The 22,015-nt window shown below is 38.0% G+C and overlaps 2 protein-coding genes across 4 annotated transcripts; both read left to right on the top strand.

The window, feature by feature from the left end:
• The first annotated feature begins 821 nt into the window (after positions 1 to 821).
• Positions 822 to 7,430, top strand: LOC119074570 (phosphatidylinositol 3-kinase catalytic subunit type 3). Of its 2 annotated transcripts, none has more exons than XM_037180797.1 (15): positions 822 to 1,020; positions 1,081 to 1,269; positions 1,350 to 1,506; positions 1,575 to 1,727; positions 1,807 to 1,929; positions 2,001 to 2,096; positions 4,580 to 4,665; positions 4,910 to 5,173; positions 5,238 to 5,358; positions 5,424 to 5,517; positions 5,584 to 5,940; positions 6,010 to 6,283; positions 6,353 to 6,428; positions 6,538 to 6,820; positions 6,897 to 7,430. In XM_037180797.1, the coding sequence occupies exons 1-15, from the start codon at positions 941 to 943 to the stop codon at positions 7,340 to 7,342; spliced, it is 2,799 nt and encodes a 932-aa protein (XP_037036692.1). In that variant the 5' UTR covers positions 822 to 940; the 3' UTR covers positions 7,343 to 7,430. The 2 variants fall into 2 exon arrangements, with proteins under 2 accessions (XP_037036692.1, XP_037036691.1); XM_037180796.1 differs by having other exon boundaries at positions 6,007 to 6,283.
• Positions 7,431 to 12,160: 4,730 nt separating this feature from the next.
• On the top strand, positions 12,161 to 21,966 carry LOC119074569 (membrane alanyl aminopeptidase-like). Of its 2 annotated transcripts, none has more exons than XM_037180795.1 (13): positions 12,161 to 12,217; positions 18,056 to 18,563; positions 18,628 to 18,789; positions 18,845 to 19,245; positions 19,301 to 19,383; positions 19,511 to 19,746; positions 19,801 to 20,159; positions 20,214 to 20,311; positions 20,373 to 20,546; positions 20,606 to 20,793; positions 21,120 to 21,285; positions 21,348 to 21,490; positions 21,593 to 21,966. In XM_037180795.1, the coding sequence occupies exons 2-13, from the start codon at positions 18,061 to 18,063 to the stop codon at positions 21,882 to 21,884; spliced, it is 2,805 nt and encodes a 934-aa protein (XP_037036690.1). In that variant the 5' UTR covers positions 12,161 to 12,217; positions 18,056 to 18,060; the 3' UTR covers positions 21,885 to 21,966. The 2 variants fall into 2 exon arrangements, with proteins under 2 accessions (XP_037036690.1, XP_037036689.1); XM_037180794.1 differs by having other exon boundaries at positions 12,164 to 12,368.
• Positions 21,967 to 22,015: the final 49 nt, after the last annotated feature.

The raw sequence follows: 22,015 nt of genomic DNA, 5'->3' as shown, positions 1-22,015 counted from the left end.
ACTTACCTTGGGGTACTTGTCAAAATATCAATGAACGTCAACACAAGGTATGGTCGAATGACAACTTTGTATGTAGCGGAGGACATAGCGATTTCATATAAACAAACTCACCTCTCTTGTGAGAGTTGAGTTTGTTTATATGAAATCGCTATGTCCTCCGGTTTCTATGAACAGACCATACATTCATTGTAAAATATTGCTTTCTTTTTCAACATGTTACGTTGAGAGCGATAGGACCGAAGACCAGCAATGAATGTACCAACCAGGTATGGTCGGTTCATACAAACCGGAGGACATAGCGATTTCATATAAACAAACTCACCTCTCATGAGTGAGTCGCTATGTTCTCAGCTACATCCAAAGTTTGACATTCAACCATACCTTGTGTTGACGTTCATTGAAGACCAGTCTATTATAAGTTGTCTTGGGGTACTTGGGGTACTTGTCAAAATATTTCTTTCTCTTTCTCTTTCACTTGTCAAAATCAAGGCTGTATACTTTGGAAAGGTCACGCAGACCGCCATTTTATTAGATACGCGGGAACACACCACTTCTGATGATTTTACATGTAAAAAATTTCACCACATCATCAGGACGACGAGAATCATCAGAGTAGGTGAATTTTTGTATGAAATCGGCCATTTTATCATTAACTGTGGTGTGTAACCCGCGTATCTGCATCTGCGTGACCTCCCCAAAGTATACAGCCTTGGTCAAAATATTTCTTTCTCTTTCATCATAACACACTTTATTGAATTTGACATGTGTCATATCTCTGCTAAAAAAACAAAAACAAACAGCAAACGTCACTCCGCTCAACTGTCAATCAAACAGATTTCATTATTCTCCTCCATTCAGTTTCTATTATTGTTTTGAAAGTTTTCCAAAATCATAAAATCTTTGTTATTTAAACGGGGGATGATCCACTATCCATCCAAAAATGTCACAAATGTATCAAGTAGACAACGCCTTCCGATACGTCTACAGTTCGTCACTGCATGAACGCGTTCAAGTGAAAATGTGAGTGTTTCTTATGCTTCCCATTTTCTACGTCGAAATATCAATTGCTGTTCATTGTAGCGTCACACTGGACGGCCTCATTCACAAGCCATCCTATGAGAAACTATTAGAAGAGCCACTGCTGCGTTTCTCTGGACTGTATTCCGAACAATGTCCATCGTTAATGGTCAAATTGCAGGTGTACAACAATGGGGAACCATTCGGATTGCCTGTATGCACATCGTATATGCCATTCGAAAATCAGTGGATGTGAGTGCTGTTGATTAGTAATATAACGCAGTCAGACAGAAAGATAATTTTTCCGTTGTCTATTCCGAACGATGATTCAGCTGGAAAGAATGGGTGACACTACCAGTACAGTATAGTGACCTTCCGCGCACAGCAATGTTGGCATTGACCATTTTAGACTGTGCAGGAGCTGGTAAGACATCTGTAATTGGCGGGACGACCATTTCCATGTTTGGAAAAAATGGCATGTTTCGACAGGTTAGTTTTACATTACATTGGTGGATGGTATTGTAGTCATCGCCTGACTAAAAAAAAATCAATTCCAGGGAATGTTCGACTTACGTGTCTGGCCAAACAAGGAGGCTGATGGCAATACTAGCACTACAACTCCTGGTAAGGGTAAGAATTCCAGTAAGAACAATCAGATGCAACGGTTCGGGAAACTGTACAAGGAGTACTGTAACGGACAAATACCGAAGGTAAAGGCTTGACCCTTTTAAGAATATAATTTCCTGCTGGAGGTCTGACTGATTCTCTTTCATTTACTTAATGAAAAAGGTCGAATGGTTGGACCGGATAACGTTTCGTGAAATTGCAATAATCAACGATAACGAGAGAAAAACGTCCGAGTACATATTTCTGCTGATTGAATTCCAAAATGTCGTGGCTGCCGATCGAACGGTTAGTTGAATCTGTGATAAATGCATTGAAGATCTGTTCCATTTTCATTATTTTCTTCTTTTGCTCAACAGTATTCGGTCATTTACTTTGAAGCAGATGGTGATCGCAAGTACCCTTTCATAACGAAGCCGAAATTGGTGACCGTTCCAGATTCCGAAATTTTACAAGTAAGTTTCTCGTTTTGTGTTCTATTTTTAAGCAAAGGAATGATACGTGAACGTCACACCTCTTCTGCTTAATACATGGATCAATAACATTCCAATAGAACTTATGTAAGGAGGAAGACAGATTCAAATTTTCGAAACTCCAATACTAGTCCTTCCAGCTATTCGACAAAATGCTTTAAGAAATCTTTTTGGCACATTACATGTAATACTGTTCGTCCAAGCCTCCATTAAGAGGCTACAGATATCCATCTTAAGGTATAGGTCGGAAAGTCATTATTTTTCCAACTCATTTCACATACAGCTGATGTCAATCAAATTTATATCGAATTTTGCTACAGCTGTTTTACCAGCTGGTCCACTCATACAAACACACTGCTTATTCAGTTTAAACACCACCACGCGTGATTGTGTCACTATTAAACTGGTATGAACACGTCTACAAGCCTGTATGAGTAGAACAGGTACAGCAAATTTGTCGTAAATTCACCAGCTGGTCTCAGCTGGGTGTTTCTCAAATGCAGTTGGTTCTCTTACCCTTGTAAATCTCTTGGATATCTACAACTAAAAATTTTCCGTTATTCTTCGGCCAGTATATGCTTACCGGAACTTTGTTACATAGTCTAGACCCCTTGTTTAAGTCACTTGTTGTAGACGCTTGTTAACTAAAATCTGGTAAAAATTATGATTTTTTCACTGTGGGAACTGGGACTATGCAACAAACTTCTGGCTAGCACGCTAGAATATACTGCCCTTAACACAGCCTGAAGAATGGCGAAGTTGGAAGCATCCGATAGATTCACGATGGTAAGAGAACCAACCTCATTTGAGAAATATTGTACTGGTTATTGGATGACATGAGAATCGTCGACTTTCTGACGAAACAGCCAGTGCCTGAGGAAACGATCAGGAACTCACCGCTTGTTCACAAACTCGTAATTTCTTTTCGTCGTTTCTTTACATTTTGTTAAAGAAATTATTCATTTTACAAAATGTTGGGAAACGACAACTTTCTGAAAAAAGTTTCTGAAGAAGCGGTGAGATCCCAAAGAAATTGCGACTGCTCAGGAACTCGTTGTTTCTTCAGAAAGTCGTCAATACTCATGTCGAATAATCAGGACAATTTGAGAAACATCATCAACAGAAGTGCTCCTTGTAAATGAAGCAATCAAAAAGTTATTCGGTGTGTAGCTTGTCTTTGGCTTAGTACAAAGAATTTGTATTTCTGGAATAGCCGATGAATTTTTATAGTGCAAAGGCCAGACCATGCGATCGATTTTTTAAAGATTCTAGTTTCGAGTTTAACTAGACTAACATCCTTACAACAAGGAAGCAGACACCAGCTGTTGCTATTGTTGTTGATGTAAATAGAAAAGCTTCCAGGTCGAAGCTGTTCCGCTATTCTCTAAACGTCGTCAAAAGATATCGAATTTCCATCCATTCGTTATCATTTATCTCGTCTATTTTCCACCGAAAATGCAAACACATTTTTATCTTAATTATACACATTCGGTGTTTGAGAGCATTCCGCACTTAAATAAAAAGACGAAGCAAATAGCAAATTACTGGAGGCACTCATATATGCAAAATGTGTAATCCGATTAAAGTTGTTTGATGTTGCTCGATTTATTTATTTAGTTTTTTCTGTGTAACTTTAGCTCTCATTAGCAAAGTTCACTTACTTGCCATTGTCTTTTATGCAGGCTAATACAAACGATGAATTCATTCAGAATTAGCACAGACGATTTGTCATTGCCCATCGTCACACAGTCTGCTTAATTGTGAGCGTAGCTGTAATTAGGAATCCGTCGTTACTTCATTTGTGTAAAATATCTCGTAAAGTTTGGTACAAAATCTTGTACTTCAAGAAAAATAAACCGTAGCCAGGGTTTTCGTCGTGGTTGATAACAGATGCGTAGCTATTTCTATAAGGTTATAAGGTAATAGACTCGAAGTTCTTATGCTTCCGATGTGTGACTGCAATAGATAATGAAATTCCGTTCGGTTCTCACATATCGTTCCAAGACAATGAAACGCTAGATACGATTCTATTTACATCGTCGCCGTAAAAATGTTCATAATATCGTTTATAATGTCGACCGACATACGCTTGAATGGGTTTTCGGTTAATTCCACTAATTCGTCTTTTAAGACGTGATCGGTTTCCAACTCGTTTTTTTTTACCATAATTTAATTGCGCTCACAAGGAATGACAAATATTCGAATTGACACAAAACCGAGCGGATAATTGGCATAAATTAGTGAATGGAGGTCGGTTGCGAGTGAATGAAATATAGTTCCGAGGAGTATGGAATGTGTGTAATTATCGAAATTGTTTGCAAATTTATAAAAGAGGTTGTACGCATCAAGTTTCGGTATTGTTGTTTATGCAAGGGTTGGCGTTGTCGATGGCGTAAAGTGAATAAGGTTTTGTGTTGGAGTCATTTTCGTTCATGTTCACTGATTCAGAAAAATTTGATTTGTAGGAAAATTTGGTGGAAAAGAAACATCATCGATTGGCACGTTCAGATCGGTCGGGTATATCGGATCGTGATGCGAAACCAACAGCAAGGTAGGATAATTTGTAACGAATTTTGTCGATTTTAGATTTTAGAGACTGCATTTGGAATCGATTGATCGAGATTGTAGGCCAAATGTAAGACAAAACGATTAGCTCTGAAAATATGTATTGGTCGGTGCATTGTTATAACTGGCTGTAAAAATCTCTTCATCCATCGATTACAAATCACTTGCCCTTGATTGATCAATCAACAAACTGACCGACTCTTCTTTCAAACAAAAAAAAAATCATCCAGTGTCCGCGACCAGTTGCACACAATCGTTTATCGATATCCGCCAACGTATGCGTTGACCAGCGAGGAACAGGACTTGGTTTGGAAGTTTCGCTTTTATCTGAGCAGTCAGGAAAAAGCTCTGACCAAATTCCTCAAGTGCATCAATTGGGAAATAGCAAGCGAAGTTGGTCAGGCATTGAAATTGCTGTCACAATGGAAACCCATGGACGTTGAAGACGCTCTGGAATTGTTAGGTCCGTCGTTCACTCATCCAGCTGTACGAAGGTAAAACGATGAAGAAATCGGTTTGAGGCATCCAAATTTAATTGAAATATTTTGTATTCTGCAGATATGCGACGACGCGACTAAAGCAGGCGCCCGATGAGGATATAATATTGTACCTTCTTCAGCTGGTTCAAGCATTGAAATATGAAACGACATACATCAATGAAAATGACAATGACATTGTGGTAATGATTGTAAATTATGAGGTGTCCAGTCCGACGGTGTCAATAATAATTTAATTTCTATGCAGGCGACGTACAAGCGATTGGCTCCGGATGAAGTCATTAAATCGTTGGATGACAACGAGAACACTAGTACCGCTTCAGAGTCCATGGGCAGTCCAAGTAAGTTCACATACATTTTCGTTGAGAATTTTCAGCTCTTGACTGACAACTCTTTATTTCCGTTAGGTGCATCGGCTTTGGCAAGTGCACAATTGATGAACCAATCACAGACTCACTCAAATATCTCGATACATCCATCCATAGCTTCGTCGAACATGGACAGTACGGATGGTGCTAACAACAATTCGGCTTCGGAGATTTCGGACATTTCAAATACTTTGATGAGTGATTCGTCGATACCGACGTGTGACCTGGCCTCGTTTCTCATTCAACGGGCGTGTCGGAATCCGACGTTAGCCAATTATCTGTACTGGTATCTGTGCATTGAATGCGAAAGTCAGGAGACTGTGCGAAAGCAAGACGAACAAGTGAAAAATATGTACGCCAAAGTACTCAAAACGTTCAAGCGAACGCTTATGCTTGGTAGGTTGTTTGAGTCGTTAATTAGTGGCTGCTGCTGAATTGAAGTTTTCTTTTCCATTTTCCAAGCAGGCAACAGTGAACTCAATCAAATCAAAGCCAATTTGGACAAACAGCAGATATTCATCGATGAATTGGTCAAACTTGTGAGGATTGTGGCCAAAGAATCGGGCGACCGAAAGAAAAAGACCGACAAATTTCAACAACTTCTGTCCGATACAAAGGAATTTCGAGTCAATTTCGTTGGCTTTGAAACGATTCCGTTTCCATTGGATCCGGAAATTTACATTCACGGAATTGTGCCGCAGAAAGTCACCCTATTCAAGAGTGCCCTGACACCATCCAAGTGAGTTGAAATATTGCTGGCCGAACGGGGACCATTTTTGAAGCAAAATCTAATCTTCGTTTTGTTTAGATTAACATTCCTGACCACGACGAACAAAGAGTACGTAGCGATTTTCAAGTATGGAGACGACTTGCGACAAGATCAGGTGAGTCAAATTGAAGTGTGAGAAAATGGGGTGGTCTTTTTGGTGGTTTTTGCTCCATTCAGAACTCAGGCAACACTCGGGTCTGATTTCTGTCTCTCCACATTTCCAGTTAATTCTTCAAATGATCACACTGATGGACAAATTATTGCGTCGCGAAAATCTGGATCTGAAACTGACACCATACCGTGTGCTGGCCACAAGTTCAAAACATGGTTTCATGCAATACATTGACTCAATCACCGTTGCCGAAGTTCTGGCCGCTGAAGGAAGTATTCAGAATTTCTTCAAGAAGCATCATCCATGCAAAACTGGTCCGTATGGCATTTCAGCCGATATAATGGACACGTACATCCGTAGCTGTGCCGGTTACTGTGTCATAACTTATTTGCTTGGTAAGGCCAACAAAACTCAGTTTCTAATTCGAAATCGATTTTTTTTTAATTTTCTCATTGCAATTGTAACGTTTAGGTGTCGGTGACCGTCATTTGGACAATTTACTGTTAACGACATCCGGTAAGCTGTTCCACATCGATTTCGGCTACATACTGGGACGAGATCCGAAACCAATGCCGCCACCGATGAAATTGAGCAAAGAAATGGTTGAGGCAATGGGTGGCATCAGTTCCGAGCATCATCAAGAGTTCCGCAAGCAGTGCTACACCGCATTTTTGCATTTACGACGTCATGCCAACGTTATGCTGAATTTGTTTTCGTTGATGGTGGACGCATCGGTGCCGGATATTGCCCTGGAACCGGATAAGGCGGTGAAAAAGGTTGAGGAGAATTTGAAACTGGGACTGACTGATGAAGAAGCTGTACATTATTTGCAAGGTTTACTGGATCTGTCCATAAGATCGGTAATGCCAGCATTGGTGGATCAAATACACAAATTCGCACAATATTGGCGAAACTGAACACGGAAGTTATTTAGCGAACAATGTGATATAAGGACACTCACTCTAGGAATAAGATCGTGAAAAATAGAAAATTGTGGAAAAAAAATCTTGATTTTTCATTACGAGCAGGAGGTTGGTCGGTTGTATTTTCCCAAAAACTAATTTCAATTTCAGTATGCTGCGTAATAAAGTCACAAATCCATCAAATTAGTTATATCAACGCTTTAAGACAACAACAAAATCGAGTTTTTTCTTTCTCATTGTTACTCTTGATTTTATTATTTTAAAAAAATTCATTTTCCCAAATCTACTACTTCCTGTTATGTCAACCCGAAAAATCGGACGGTCAAACCCACACCGAAGCCGATCTGCCTCGCCCGATCAAAGCCATCAAAGCGTCCGAACAAGGTCAAGAAGTCGACATAGTTCTGTTTCAAGTATAACTAGCCCCAGCCGACCGTCATCATCTCAAGACGTACATGAAACACAGAGGTCGCGTGATCGACGAATAAGATCAGACGTTTCGTCAACGACTCAAGGTCGCAGAGTAAAACAAACAAGAAGACGTTTGCGTCCATCTTCACCAAGACGATTGCCGGCCAGTTGGGACCAAGATTTAAGTAATTATTTGGCTTTTATGCGAAATCAGTCATCTCAAGGTCCAGTTGCAAATAGGAGCAGGTCGCAGAGTCAAAGGCAAAATGAATCGGATAGTGATGATGATCAGGGCTCGTAGAAAAACAATAAATTCTTTGTTGTCCTGACCAAAATTCAAATAAATTTTCAAGTAAAAATGATGAACCGGCTACAGTGGTGAAGATGATGAATAGTTCTATACGTTTCGTTCAACTAATTTCATTCTTTTTAGCCCCGTACGAAGTACAAGGGGCTAATAGGATTACGATGCCGTGTGTAATTGATGGAATTCGAAGCAGACGGTAAGGGCAAAGTGTTTGCCTATGTTCATAGATAACGAATCCGCAATAAAAATTTTGTCTGTCCGTCCGTCCGTCCGTCCGTCTGTCCGTCCGTCCGTCTGTCCGTCCGTCTGTCACGTCGAAATCTTGAGTAAATCAAATCCGATTTCAAAAATTTTTTTTCCCTGAAATATAGTCGAAATAGTGAGGCTAAGTTCGAAGATGGGCAATTTTGGGTCGACCTCTCCCGAGCTGGGGCCCCATAACTGATTTAACGTTTTCCGAAGATATCTGCGGCCATTCAAAGGCTAAACATGTAAGTGATACGTCAAATAAAAGGTATTTACAATACCGAACTAGAGATGAGCGGGCCGACGTTTTTTCATTACCCGACCCGACCCGGCCCGATCCAATTTTTTGAACCCGAGCCCGACCCGACCCGAGACTTTTCTCTTCGCGGCCCGACCCAACCCGACCCGAAAAAATCATCGGCCCGACGTGACCCGACTTTTTTTTACTATAAAAAATTTAATGAAAAATCATTTTCTACGCATAAAAGCTTTGCAATAATCTTATACGCGAAGTAAAATAATAAAATAAGTTAGTGTTTCATGCTTTATAGGCTTTTATTGGCTTACTTTAAATTTGTATTTCTAAGTCGGGCCGGCCCGAATTTTTGTTTTCAAAGCCCGACCCGACCCGGCCCGAATGAATTTTCAAAACCCGGACCCGAACCCGATCGGGCCGGGTCGGGTCGGGTCGGGCCGATGTATTTCGGGCGGCCCGCTCATCTCTAATACCGATCGACAAAAAAAAAGTTTATGGAAATCGGATGATCGACTCGTTAGTTAGACCGCTTGGTGTAAACTAGATACAGGGCGGCAAGCCGTTTTTGCTTGTAGGTTGGCCAAATTTGAACGGATTTAGATGGATTTTGCTTTATTAGATAGGTATTGACCGTACCAATCAGGGAAAAAAAGTTCATGGAATTCGGTTTACAGAAGCGTGAGCTAGGTCTCTTGGAGTGAGCTTATGTGTGGCTACTCGGCCGTACAGTGAAGGTGGTGTTTTTTGTTAATATCTCGAGTAAAATTTGACAAAATTTCATGATTTTTTTTTGTTTGAAAGGTATTAACGAATGTAAAGCGTCGGTACTATTTCCGGTCTCCTAACAAAATGGCTGCCGGCCGCCATTTTGGATTTTTGTAAAAACAATAGAAATCGGTGAAAATGATACTTACAAAGTTACTGATCAGTGGGAAGTGATTGGTTATGTGTGTGGGATGTTTCAAGCATCCCAAATATGGATATCTATTTATAAATATATACAGCTATATTGAGCTATATAACGGTGTAGATAGTTCTTTTGAGCTATATACTAGCATATTTATTAGTAAAATGTTTATTTATAGGTAAATATAGGTTAATATAAATTGTTGCAAAAATTTTTAAGTTTGGTTTACAGTTGAAAGGAACGTCGTACGGGGCTTCGTAATTGCGCTATGCGCAATTTTTAAGACGTGCACATTTCATAAGAATTTTAGGTTAGAAGGTTTAGGGTAAGAGTAGGGCGACCGACGAACTAGGGTCGCGTACGCAATAGATGTACGGGTTCGTACGGGGCTCAGTCGCAGCGAACGCTCCGACTGTTCTGACGGCTCGTTTAACATTGCTGTGCTAAATTACCGCCACCAAGATAAGACCTAGCAATGAAATCACGTTTACTATCAGACCCATGTTGATAAAGTGTTACTATACGTCATGACTCCGGGGTATTTTTTAAGGTCTGAAATTTTGTGATTCTTAAAATTCTAAATGATTCATCGATGTCTGTATGAAATGGCAAAAATATTTACATGATTGTTCCATTAGAATAAAATTGCGAAAGATGTTGTGGCAGTGTCAAGCAAAACAAAAGTGTTAGATGACCATTTACAGACCCTATAGACTGGTTAAAATGACATGTCAACAAAAATATAAAGTACGCAGGACTCTGGTTATTGTGATGTTACATAAAGGGGCGAGGCTCGAGGGCTCGAAGAAAATTCGCTCATTTTGACGTTGCTCTTAGCCCAGAACAATAGAAATATTTTTTAAACTTCTATCCGCCAATACTAGGGGTACTACCTACTATATGCACCTGTAAATAACGGTAATATTCTCTACAGTAAAGCAAATACTATTATCTGATTGACCCAAGCTCTCTCACGTACAACGTAAGATCCTCACTGTGAGAAAGAACTCTTTTTATCATCAATTAGGTCGCCTATGTATCGGCTATTCCAGTCTTATCTCGGAATTCTGCATCCAAATCCAACAGAAATTCTTTTGTTCTCTCTGTGGAATTTGAAAGAATTCTGAGAATGTAGTGGAGGTAGCGCCGGAATGAGCCATATACCGAATACAAGTATTAAAATGAAGGAGACAAAATATAATTTGGGTAAGATTCTACAGAAGTGATGAAATTCTAACAAAAAACGTGTCATAACATCTTCCTTGATATTTTATAAAATTTCGGAACCCTTTCTTGCTGCATTACGAAACAGCCAAGGCCTGAGGAAACGATGAGTAGTCAGGAACTCACCGCTTGTTCACAAACTCGTAATTTCTTTTCGTCGTTTCTTTACTTTTTAACATTTTGTAAAAGAAATTATTCATTTTACAAAATGTTGGGAAACGACAACTTTCTGAAAAAAGTCTCTGAAGAAGCGGTGAGATCCCGAAGAAATGGCGACTGCTCAGGAACTCGTTGTTTCTTCAGAAAGTCATCGATACTCATGTCGAATAATCAGGACAATCTGAGAAACATCGTCAACAGAAGTGCTCCTTGTAAATGAAGCAATCAAAAAGTAATTCGGTGTGTAGCTTGTCTTTGGCTTGGTACAAAGAATTTGTATTTTTGGACTAGCCGATGAATTTTTATAGTGCAAAGGCCAGACCATGCGATCGATTTTTTAAAGATTCTAGTTTCGAGTTTCTAACAAAAAACGTGTCATAACATCTTCCTTGATATTTTATAAAATTTCGGAACCCTTTTTTGCTGCATTCAAAATATTAGAAGTCATTACGAACCTGACGTCATTTATGAAGTGCACACATTTGTTATCATCAAGAACAATTTTCTGTTTTTACAAGAATGTCCCAGTCCCATGCTGAAAGGATGATGCGAAGTATAATCTCGTCGTTCAGAACGATTGAACTTCATTTAAGCCCATATGTACCGCGCCATTCAATCTACTTTGAACGTATTTCATCTATGCTACACGAATGGGTCTTGGTCAAACAAGAAATAAAAGAAATTGGAAGGACTTATCTTATCACCTCGGTATTCGAGCAAAACATAAAAGTCCAAAAAGAGAAGTTTAACATTTTACCATAAAACACGTATTGCCAGTCATTGAGTCAATTAATTTTTGCAAAACATCGGGAGAAGTTTAGTTTATTTTGATACGAGTTTGGGTTTTCTAGGATATATGACTGTTGAGATAGATATGTGGTGTTTACTAGGCATACCATCGGTATGGATCTCTCAACGAACGCACTAGAGAACAAATATTTTTCGTATCGGGCAATCAATTATGGCATAAGCGAGGGTGCAAAGTTACAAACGGGCTGTAACTGTAACATGCACACATGTTCTCGGTCTAGAGAGTCCTTATAAAAGTGCTATTTTGAACTTCACAAAAATACGTGAAGCGTTCCAAAACATAACTAAACTGTTCTTCCACTACTAACACCAGAGGTACTGAATAGTCGTCATATATAACTGACTAATTTTCCACAATGTCTGATCGACATTGTTCCGTTAACTTACAAAATCTGAGATAACAGATATCTAACATGGTTTTTAATTAAAAACTCAAAAGTCGCTTTGATCATGAAAAAGCTTTATATATCGGTAACATTTGATTCGACATCATTTGTCTGTATGAAGGTGGCGACGTGTTTACTTTGGACTGAAATTATAAAAAGCGCGGTGTGTGTGTCAGTAAATAATTAATTAAATTAAATAAAATCGCGTTATATTCATGCAAGTTTCGAGCAATCTAAGGTGCAACAAAAGTGTAGTAGTTCAGTCGAAGGCGGATATTGATAATTAATTTCTCTAGCAAATAAATGTAAAACAAGTGAGTCAAATAAGCCATTTCATTTGTATGTGAAACATTTGCAGCCCGAAGAAAATATCAGAGGGAATCCTTCACGAATGATACATTTAAAAGGGATATCAAGGAGTTTGTTTCCCATCTTTCTTGTAGTGCCATAGAAAACAGCCAAACCAGTCCATTGAACAAAATGAAAATTTTTTGAATTATATTTGGTGTGAAAGTGTCTGTAAAGAACAAAAAACTTTTAAATTCCAAGGCTCGGAAAACGATTGCACTGAGTTACATCCGAATATTAAAATACTCTCAAGGCTCAAAAATATACCGAGAATTTTCAATAATCTTTTTCGTGTCGAGAAATTTAATGACCAATACATTTGCTCATATCGAAACTCACAAAAATCACCACTGCGCTGACCACTTACATTTAAAACAAGAAAAAGGGTCGCACTCCCGACCTGGTGCATTAACACACAGAAAAATACTTCTGAAACTATGTTTTTTGTGAGGAACAAGAAAACGAGCAAGTAACTTCCACTGGACCTGCTTCATACAAAAGCGAAAGTACAACACCTTTCTACTACGTGTTACAATGAACCAGGTCAGGAGTGGTTCGAAACTGTAGATAGACAGTTCTGATTAAACTTTTACTCGCTATAGCGAGAGGAAGAAATGTAGCCCACAAAAAACCGATATCACGAGAATATCAGTGATTAGTAGTGATTTTCACGCGAAATCACGAATTCTGGTGATGGAGTTTTCCTTGATTTTTCTTTCAATTGAGTTACAAACAAATTTTTTTTAAATTTTTTATCGATGGAGAACCTAATTATAAGACACTTGGTCTCGTATCATATGCCAAAAAAAGTTAAAACTTTTTTTATAAATCATTTTGAAAGTCACTGAAAACACGAAAATTCGAATAGAAATACAGTATGTCATCAAAAATTTTTGTATTTAGATTCGAATTTTCGTGTTTTCAGTGACTTTCAAAATGATTTATAAAAAAAGTTTTAACTTTTTTTGGCATATGATACGAGACAAAGTGTCTTATAATTAGGTTCTCCATCGATAAAAAATAAAAAAAAAATTGTTTGTAACTCAATTCTACTGTCCCACATTTGTATCTAAGATGTTCCTCTCCGTTTCTCTGATTTATCTCATTTTAAATACTATTTCAATACTATTTCTATACTCAAAGCATTCTCTGAGGGTTCTTTTTGCAGATTTTACAAAATTGTAGACAAAATTGGAAACAAAAGTCCGAGGGTTTTTAGCAGTAATCTTTTAATTGGACCTCCGTTGGAGGTCCTCCAACCACTGTTAAAGCAGATATAAAATCAGTGATCTCACTTTCAACTGTTGTGTTATAAATGTTTTTATTACAAATTCGTAATTGAAGCAAATCATAGATGATGTCAATTATTGTGCGTAATCATTGTAAATCGTTTAAAAATGTTTATTATAGTGAACGTCTTTACGAATGGTACAAAACTCTCAATCATTCGGCGTTATAATTACGTTATAAGTCATAATTTTATCACACAAAGCATACAGCCTGTGCGTGCTTGGTTAATGTAATTTAACGTTTATAACGCACGGCATTTCGCAAAGGAAGATTTATTGGTAATATTGAAATCGATCCTCTGAATATTTAGTTAGAAGGGGCAGTTTTCCAATTTTTCTAGTTTTCTTTTAATTTTCCAGATTTATTTGATAGTGATTCGGTGACTGAAATTATCCCAATTAGCATTTGAAAAATTCTACAATTCCTCTTCTTATTTGAATAGGTGCATACTAGTGGCAAATATGGATTATCGCCTGTTTTCATACTTGATCTTTATGGCACATATGTTTTGACCCATGGAGACAAGCTTGCAAAGAGAGTGGTTAGATGAGTGATGAGATGAGAGTTCGGCGAGTACTTTACTTGATCTAAATCCGTTACTGTTCGATTGATATCCATTAAGTAGTGCATTTCCTTTGCCGAAATTGTTTTCTTTTCTTTATACATTTTTAGTGTGATTTGAAAGGGGATGACGTGACGTGAGTATAAACTGAACATTGATAATGAACACCGAAGAAATTTCTGATTTCTAAAAAAATTGAATTCCCACGGCTCCCATTAACCCGCTATTTACATTCTTAACCATCTGCCATCGACCGACATCCACACAGCAAGAAAAAACAATTAAGTCTGGCTGAAGTTCTCTTATATAAAAATATGTTGAAGTAATAGATTTTGTACACTGGGAAACAGGGGCTATTTAGTTGAATTAATTCGCTGAAATTCTCCAAATTCGTAAAAATTCGCCAAATTCGTAAAAATTCTCCAAATTCACCGAAATTCGCCGAATTCATCAAAATTCACAAAAATTTGCCAAATTCACCGAAATTCGCCAAAATTCTCCAAAAATTTTCCCGACTTCCTAGCTTACCAAGGAGTACTTTTATATTCAATTCGACTGTATATTTGTCCTCACAAAGAAACTAAAGAAAAAACTAAAGTGAGATATTGTTCTGAGCTTTAATTTGAAGAAAATATTATTCACACACACTAATTTCCATTAATGGAACGACTTCTATTCAGTTAAAATACTAGAAAAGTAGAAAAATAGCTCTATTCGAATATTTTCAGAATAAAATCGAAAAAACTTGTACATGATTGTCTGCCGAATTTCCGATTTCACCATCGATCGAACTTCTGATACATTGATCGTTGTCATCCGTTCTGTCGTTCGGGCTTTAGGTTAACATGTTTAAGTAAAAATGCCAAATGTCTAAAGCTATAGCGCGACCAAAATAACAACCAAAATTTAGAAAGTCACAGTAAAGGAGAAAATGGATATATTGAACTAAGCAATAATAGTTGGAAGTGTCGAAACTTTGCAAGGTGTCAATTTTTTTTGTTGCATTCAATGGCACTACCTAACTTCCATCGGATTTTTTGATGGATTTGGGTTATTTTGGGATGGGAGATGATTCCTCTAGCACTTCCTAACTTCAATCGGATTTTTCAATGGTTTTGGGTTATCTTCGACATGAGTGAGGTGTTCCAAGATTTGTAGATTTTGGGATTTAGACTAATTTCTCTAGAATTTTTTAATTTCATAAGGTCTTTTGATGTTGTCGAAATGACATACTTACAAAAGTAGTGATATCAGTCAAAAAAAACCTTTAAAGAGTAAATGTGACGCAAGTCCTTTAGCTTACTTATAAAACCACTGATATCGCTGAGGGTGACGCATTGTGCGCCGTACGCAAAAGTTTTATCAACAAACAATTGACTCAAAAAATTTGTGAAAGAAAATTTTACAACAAGAAGTTTGCGTCACGAGTGGCAGATGTTGAGGAACGTACCTATTGTTAGGAAAATGGTTGAAAAATGTAAATGGAAACTATCTATGGAAACTCATAATCAGCAGTTTTATGTTATATATTGTATTATGCTTCCAAATGGTACTGAAAGAATATAAACGAAAGAAAACCGAATCATCTGCCACTTGTGACGCAAATTTCCTGTTGTAAAATTTTCCTTCACAAATTTTTTGAGTAAATTTTTTGTTGATAAAACTTTTGCGTACGACGCTCAATGCGTCACCCTAAGCGATATCAGTTATTTTGTAAGTAAGATAAAGGACTTGCGTCACATTTACCCATTAAGGGTTTTTAGACTGATTACGACTTTATCATCTCAGGAGTCAATTCGCCAATTTCTAAGACAATTGGAAAGCCAGCTCGCTCTGATATTATTGAGTTATAGCTCATTCGATTCGTTGATCAATTCTAGCTAACACGAATATCCCATTTCAACGCACTGCTACTAGCATGAACACTCCTTTGACAAATGTCCAATTTGGAGGCTTTTGTGATGAGAGCTACCGCTTAAGATTGATTGTATTGTGTGTTTTAACTCATACAACGAAAACTAGTCATCTATCTTTACGAAAGAAACGCAGTGCCTACTGTGACTTCATCAGCCTCCAAATATTTCTTATGTTCATGCTAGGAGCAGTGCGTTGCCCATTTAAAAAAAAAATTCAATTTGGGTGTAATGTGTCTGTCATGTGATGTCATACATTTTTAGCAATAACCTGAGGAAGGAGCAACCCGAAAAACAAACCCGAGAATTCTGAATTTGATTGATATAGGCCTTTTTTGTCTCAGTAGAGTACGTTTCTGTACTTAAAAGTACTTTTTCCTAACTAGTGTTGAAATATCGCGACGTCGTTTCTCATTTCCCACGTCGTTTAGGAAAAACGTTGTTCCTAACTTATGCTAAGAGGCATTTTTAGCGAATTTGACTCCAGTACACACCTCCACTTCGAGCTGGAAATGTCTCATTCGCTAAAAAAGCATTTTAGCATGCTTTAGAAAAATAACTGATCTAAAGACCTCTGTCTTGTAGAGTTTCGTGAGGCTTTATCGTTTATCCGACATCATTTTGAGATATCGGAGATGTTTGTGAGGTTTTTTATTGGACTTTTTTTTAGATTTTGGGGATGCTCGTGAGGTTTTTAAGAGAAATTTTTTGAGAAGAATATTGAAAATAATCGTCAACCTAAGATAGATAACTAATTTGATTTTCCGAAAATATTATTGATAAGATTATGAAAAAATATAATCCAACAATTTTTTAATTACAAAGAAAATTCGTCAAAATTCGTCAAAATTCGCCGAAATTCACCAAATTCGCCAATTTGCCGAAATTCTCCAAATTCGTAAAAATTCGCCAAAAATTCAACTAAATAGCCCCTGCTGGGAAATACTTCCCACGAATGAAGAAAAAGATTTATTGACTTTGTTGCGATCTCTAAAAGGTTAAAATAGTGTAGCAGAATGTCTGCTAAAAGTAGTGGTACAGCTGTCTACGGTACCTTTTATGTACATATTTTTGGCTTATAAACTTCATGTCTAAATATTGGATTTTGCTGTCTCTTAAGATTGAATGTTTAATTTCCATGTATAAAAGTATGCTAAGCAGGATGATAACATCAATAACCCACAATTATTTATTGCGTTCCAGTCTTGGCACATAGACCAGTGACACTGTTTGCTTATTGTTGTTCTTCTTACAACATAAAACTTCTTCAATTATTTTATGACTAAGTCAAACAAAATATTTATTAATGAATTTAGTGTACAAAGCATAGTATAACAATAAATCGTTTAGGTAACTTCACCTAACCCACATTTTCACTTCTACACCATAAATTATTGCATACCTTCCTTCCACATACAGAAATTTTTCTATTTTTATCTAGAAAACAAAAACAATTTCAAACAAATTTTTATTTTTATTAATTAATTTGCTTTGTCGAACGCAATTTGCGATTAAAAATTGAAAAAATACTACTCGGGTGTTTGGTAGTCGGTTCATTTTTTTTCGAATTTCGAGGAAAGAAGTGAGTAAACACTTCGATAGACAAAAGCGTTTATCGATAGATCGTTATCCCAAAATGAGATTTTTTTAAATTTAATTAGAACATCACTTCGACACCTTTATTCAGGTAAATGATTGTCATTTACGGTTCAACAACAAAAGAATTCCAAAACGATAGGTTTTGTTCTTTATTCCGATTTATAGAAAGTAGAAAATAGTTTGAAATAGTCAGAAGTCTATCGACGACTCGGATTTGAACATCTCTCAATTCTTACTGAATTGTACTAAGTTATAATCCCTTTGTTAAAATAATAAATCTTTGCCACAGATACAATGAAATCAAGGCTGTGGATACTCGTTACATTAGTGTCTCTTATGGACATACCCACATCGAATTCACTTCAATCTACACAACAATTACAAGAGATCGAACCATTCCAAGAAATCATAGACTATCGCTTACCGACTCGTGTGGTACCCAGCAATTATGATCTTACAATAAATCCATACTTCGATGGCGAGAAACAGTTCACGTTCGATGGTGTCGTACGGATTACGATCCGGACGAGTCAAACAAACGTGAACGAAATTGTGGTGCATGCCCATGATCTCACGTTTCGAGAGAATATGAACACTTTAACCGAGGCGAAGGATCCAACGACGATTGCCATAACGAATCGGTCTCGGAATGCCATCACGCAGAAGTACATATTGACGTTGGCTTCGTCGATGAAACCCAATATCGACTACATACTGGAATTTTATTACTCCGGAAATATGAACCAGGAAATGAAGGGATTTTATCGTAGCTCGTACGTTCAGGATGGGGTACAGGTGTAAGTGTCGAACAAAGTCAGTAGTGAGACCATGCAGAGTACATTAGAAATTTCATTTTGATAGTTGGCTGGGAGCTACACAGATGGAACCAACTTACGCTCGTCAAGTGTTTCCCTGCTTCGATGAGCCCCAATTTAAAGCGACTTTCGATCTGAAAGTTGTTAGACCGAAGAATTTCAGCGTCAGTTTCGCCAACACAAAACTTAACGATTCTTTCGATATCGGGTACGTGTTAGGGAAATGGGGAGAATATTCTCCGAGCTAAATATTTCGCTTACAGACCGCATGAAGTCTTCGAAGAATTCAAAACCACACCCAGAATGTCAACGTATCTGCTCGGCTTCGTGATATCTGATTTTCGAATACGGGAAAACGCCGCGAAAACCTTCTCAGTCATCGCACGTAGTGAAGCGTATACCCAAACCGAATACGCACAAAATATTGGACCGAAAATTTTGGCCAAACTGGAAGAATATTTCGTCTACAAGTACACCAATAATATGGAGAAAATGGAGATGGTGGCTCTGCCAGACTTCAATTTCGGAGCAATGGAAAATTGGGGACTGTTGACGTACAAAGAAAAGGTATTACTGTACGATCCGGAGGTGACCAATGACCACGATCAACAGGCGATTGCAAAAATGATTGCTCATGAACAGGCGCATATGTGGTTTGGAAATTGTAAGTGAAAAATGTGGTTGGACGTTGAATGGTTTTAAATCATAATTTTCGACAGTGATCACTTGTGAGTGGTGGAAATATTTGTGGTTAAATGAAGCATTCGCTAGATACTTCGAACATTTTGGATTAACTTCACTGGTAAGTAATTTCCGAGCCTGGGCATAACACGTTAGCGCCCGTATCAGATCAGACGCATACCAAAGTATTGAACCCTCGTTTTTAACTTACAAGAGCTAAAGTGTCACAATGTTTGTTTCGTTCACAGCCAGAAACCAATTGGAATTTAGATATGCAATTCGTTGTTGACTCCTTTCAACCAGCTCTAGCTCTTGACTCTAAAGCTAGCAATCCCATGACTCACGATGTTGGTAGTCCCGACGAGATCCTCTCAATGTTCGGTCCAATATCGTACGACAAAGGTGCCTCTATCCTTCGCATGACTGAGCATGTAATCGGAAAGGACAACTTCCAAAAGGCTATCCAACAATACATCAGCGACAAGTTAGTCAATTAAAAATAAACAAATTTGAGGGCTCTATCTGAACCCATTTACAGTCTCTTCGGATTGTCAACACCGGAAAAGTTATACTCAGCAGTCCAGCGCTACGCTGGCGATACCATAAATATCGCTACCTTCTTGTCCACATGGACTACACAAGCTGGATACCCGCTAGTTCAAGTTGAACGCAACACCGATGGTAAAAATCTGCTGATCTCTCAGCGACGGTTTCTCTTACGAGATCGTACACACAGCGACACTACCAAATGGCAATTGCATTTGAACTACGCTCTGTCGACGAATCGTAATTTTGAAAACACGAGACCATCGTTTGTGATGACAAGAGCTCAAGAATCCATTCAGTTACAGTTACAAGAAGAGGTTGACTGGGCCATATTTAACGTTCAACAGACAGGTAGATAAGTGCAATGGATTTGCGAACAGTTTAATTTAATAAAAAATGTTCTAGGATTTTATCGAGTCAATTACGATGCAGTCACGTGGGAGAATATTGCGAATACGCTTAGGGACAATGCATCACACATACACGTGATAAATAGAGCGCAAGTAATACTAACGAAACATCGCTCAGTAGATCAATCGATTGAAAAACAAATTCATTTTTAAGATCGTTGACGACTGCCTGAATTTAGTTCGAGGCAACTATGTGGACATCAAATTTGCCATGTCGCTTATTACCTACCTTGCAAATGAAGTCGCCTATTTACCATGGAAGGCTGCCTTCACTAACCTAGACGCCATGTCGCGACGATTTAATTCGTCCGAACTAGCAACCTATGAGGTCAGATCTAATTCGGACAGTTTCCATCGGGGATGTTAAACGAAAATAATTTTTTCCAGAAATTCATGTTGCAACTCCTGCAGAACATTTACAATCGTCTAGGATTTACTGGCAAAGCTACAGATTCTCGATTGGATATTTATCTGAGAATGTTGGTTACGCATTACGCTTGTAAATATGGTCATGAGGAGTGTAGAAACGCAGCAAAATTGGAATTCGAACGCATGGAAACATCGTCAACTTACAAGTAAGATAATCCCCTACCCCGAGCAAAAGGCTTGAAAGCTTTTAGATTGTGTTGAACACATTGAAGTACTAGACATCGAGTCAACATTTAAACAACATCTTAACCTGTCACAGACGGCAAGAATATTAACACTTTTACTATTCAAACTATTACTTCATTTTATCGAAGATTGACTTCAGAAATCTTTTACTTCATTTGTTTTGAACATGATTTTTGCTATATAAGACCTCATCAGTCAGAGCTTGTCGTTTATTCTTGCTGTCGTTGTCGATAACAGATGACAGCCGTCTGTAACAGGTTAAGATGGAAAATCTTTTCAATTTTAGAGTCGCAGCCAACATTCGCCCAACAGTTTACTGCACTGGAATCGCGGAAGGTTCGTCTAATGAATGGAATTTCTTGTGGAAACATTTCACCCATGGAAATGTCGCAACAGAGAATATGGTAATTCTGAAAGCCCTTGGTTGCACATCCGACGTGCGTCTAATACAGGTATTGCCTTTTGATTCAATTTCTAATTTTATTGTTGACGAATTTGTCTACTTCTGCTGCAGCAATATTTGCAATACATAACGACAGATTTGGTACGATTACAAGACAAAAAGTTTGCGTTTGAAGCCGTTTTGACCGGCTCTCAGCAAAACGTACAGACCGTCTTGGACTATGTCTTGTCTAACACTGAAGACTTCGCAAATGCGTAAGTTTATAAATGCCATTCACAAGATTGCGACGGTCGTAGCGTGAATAATTTTCATCTACGGCACTGACTACCCGAGTGTTCACTAAATATTTATCTTAGATTTGGCGGATATCCGAAATTAGCCGATCTTCTATCGTTAACGACGGCTACTTTCACCAATCAGCAACAAATCAATCAACTGGAGAACTTCTACACCACCAAACTAAACGACTTGGGTGCATCGGCCACCACATTACGAAATGCCATTGACAATGTGAAATTGGATTTGAGATGGGCTGAACAACACTTACCCGACGCATTCGAATATATGCGAGAAGTTGCTGGATCTGCGTCAATTGTTTGCACTAGCTATGTGCTGATGCTAGTTTCAGTTACGGTAATGCTTTGGTAATTAGGTCGGGGTTTCCGAAAACAAAACATGCCCCAGTCGAACAGAATGAATCTTTGGTAAAATAAAATTAAAGAAAAAGGAAAAATTGAAAAGAATCAGCTTAGTCCGACACCTATTTGGTTCTTCACAAC

This window comes from Bradysia coprophila, unplaced genomic scaffold, assembly GCF_014529535.1.
Source record: "Bradysia coprophila strain Holo2 unplaced genomic scaffold, BU_Bcop_v1 contig_151, whole genome shotgun sequence".
Classification (NCBI taxonomy): domain Eukaryota; kingdom Metazoa; phylum Arthropoda; class Insecta; order Diptera; family Sciaridae; genus Bradysia; species Bradysia coprophila.
The sequence above is the reverse complement of the archived record's forward strand: the minus strand, read 5'-3'. Positions and strand labels throughout refer to the sequence as shown.

What these genes read in the sequence shown, in the direction of transcription:
- LOC119074570 (XM_037180796.1), top strand. Translation starts at nt 941, where the DNA reads ATGTCACAAATGTATCAAGTAGACAACGCCTTCCGATACGTCTACAGT. An exon ending in ACTCATCCAGCTGTACGAAG is followed by an intron (nt 5,174 to 5,237) that starts GTAAAACGATGA and finishes TGTATTCTGCAG; the next exon opens with ATATGCGACGACGCGACTAA. An exon ending in AGAGTCCATGGGCAGTCCAA is followed by an intron (nt 5,518 to 5,583) that starts GTAAGTTCACAT and finishes TATTTCCGTTAG; the next exon opens with GTGCATCGGCTTTGGCAAGT.
- LOC119074569 (XM_037180795.1), top strand. Translation starts at nt 18,061, where the DNA reads ATGAAATCAAGGCTGTGGATACTCGTTACATTAGTGTCTCTTATGGAC. An exon ending in GCATATGTGGTTTGGAAATT is followed by an intron (nt 19,246 to 19,300) that starts GTAAGTGAAAAA and finishes AATTTTCGACAG; the next exon opens with TGATCACTTGTGAGTGGTGG. An exon ending in ACGTGATAAATAGAGCGCAA is followed by an intron (nt 20,312 to 20,372) that starts GTAATACTAACG and finishes TTCATTTTTAAG; the next exon opens with ATCGTTGACGACTGCCTGAA.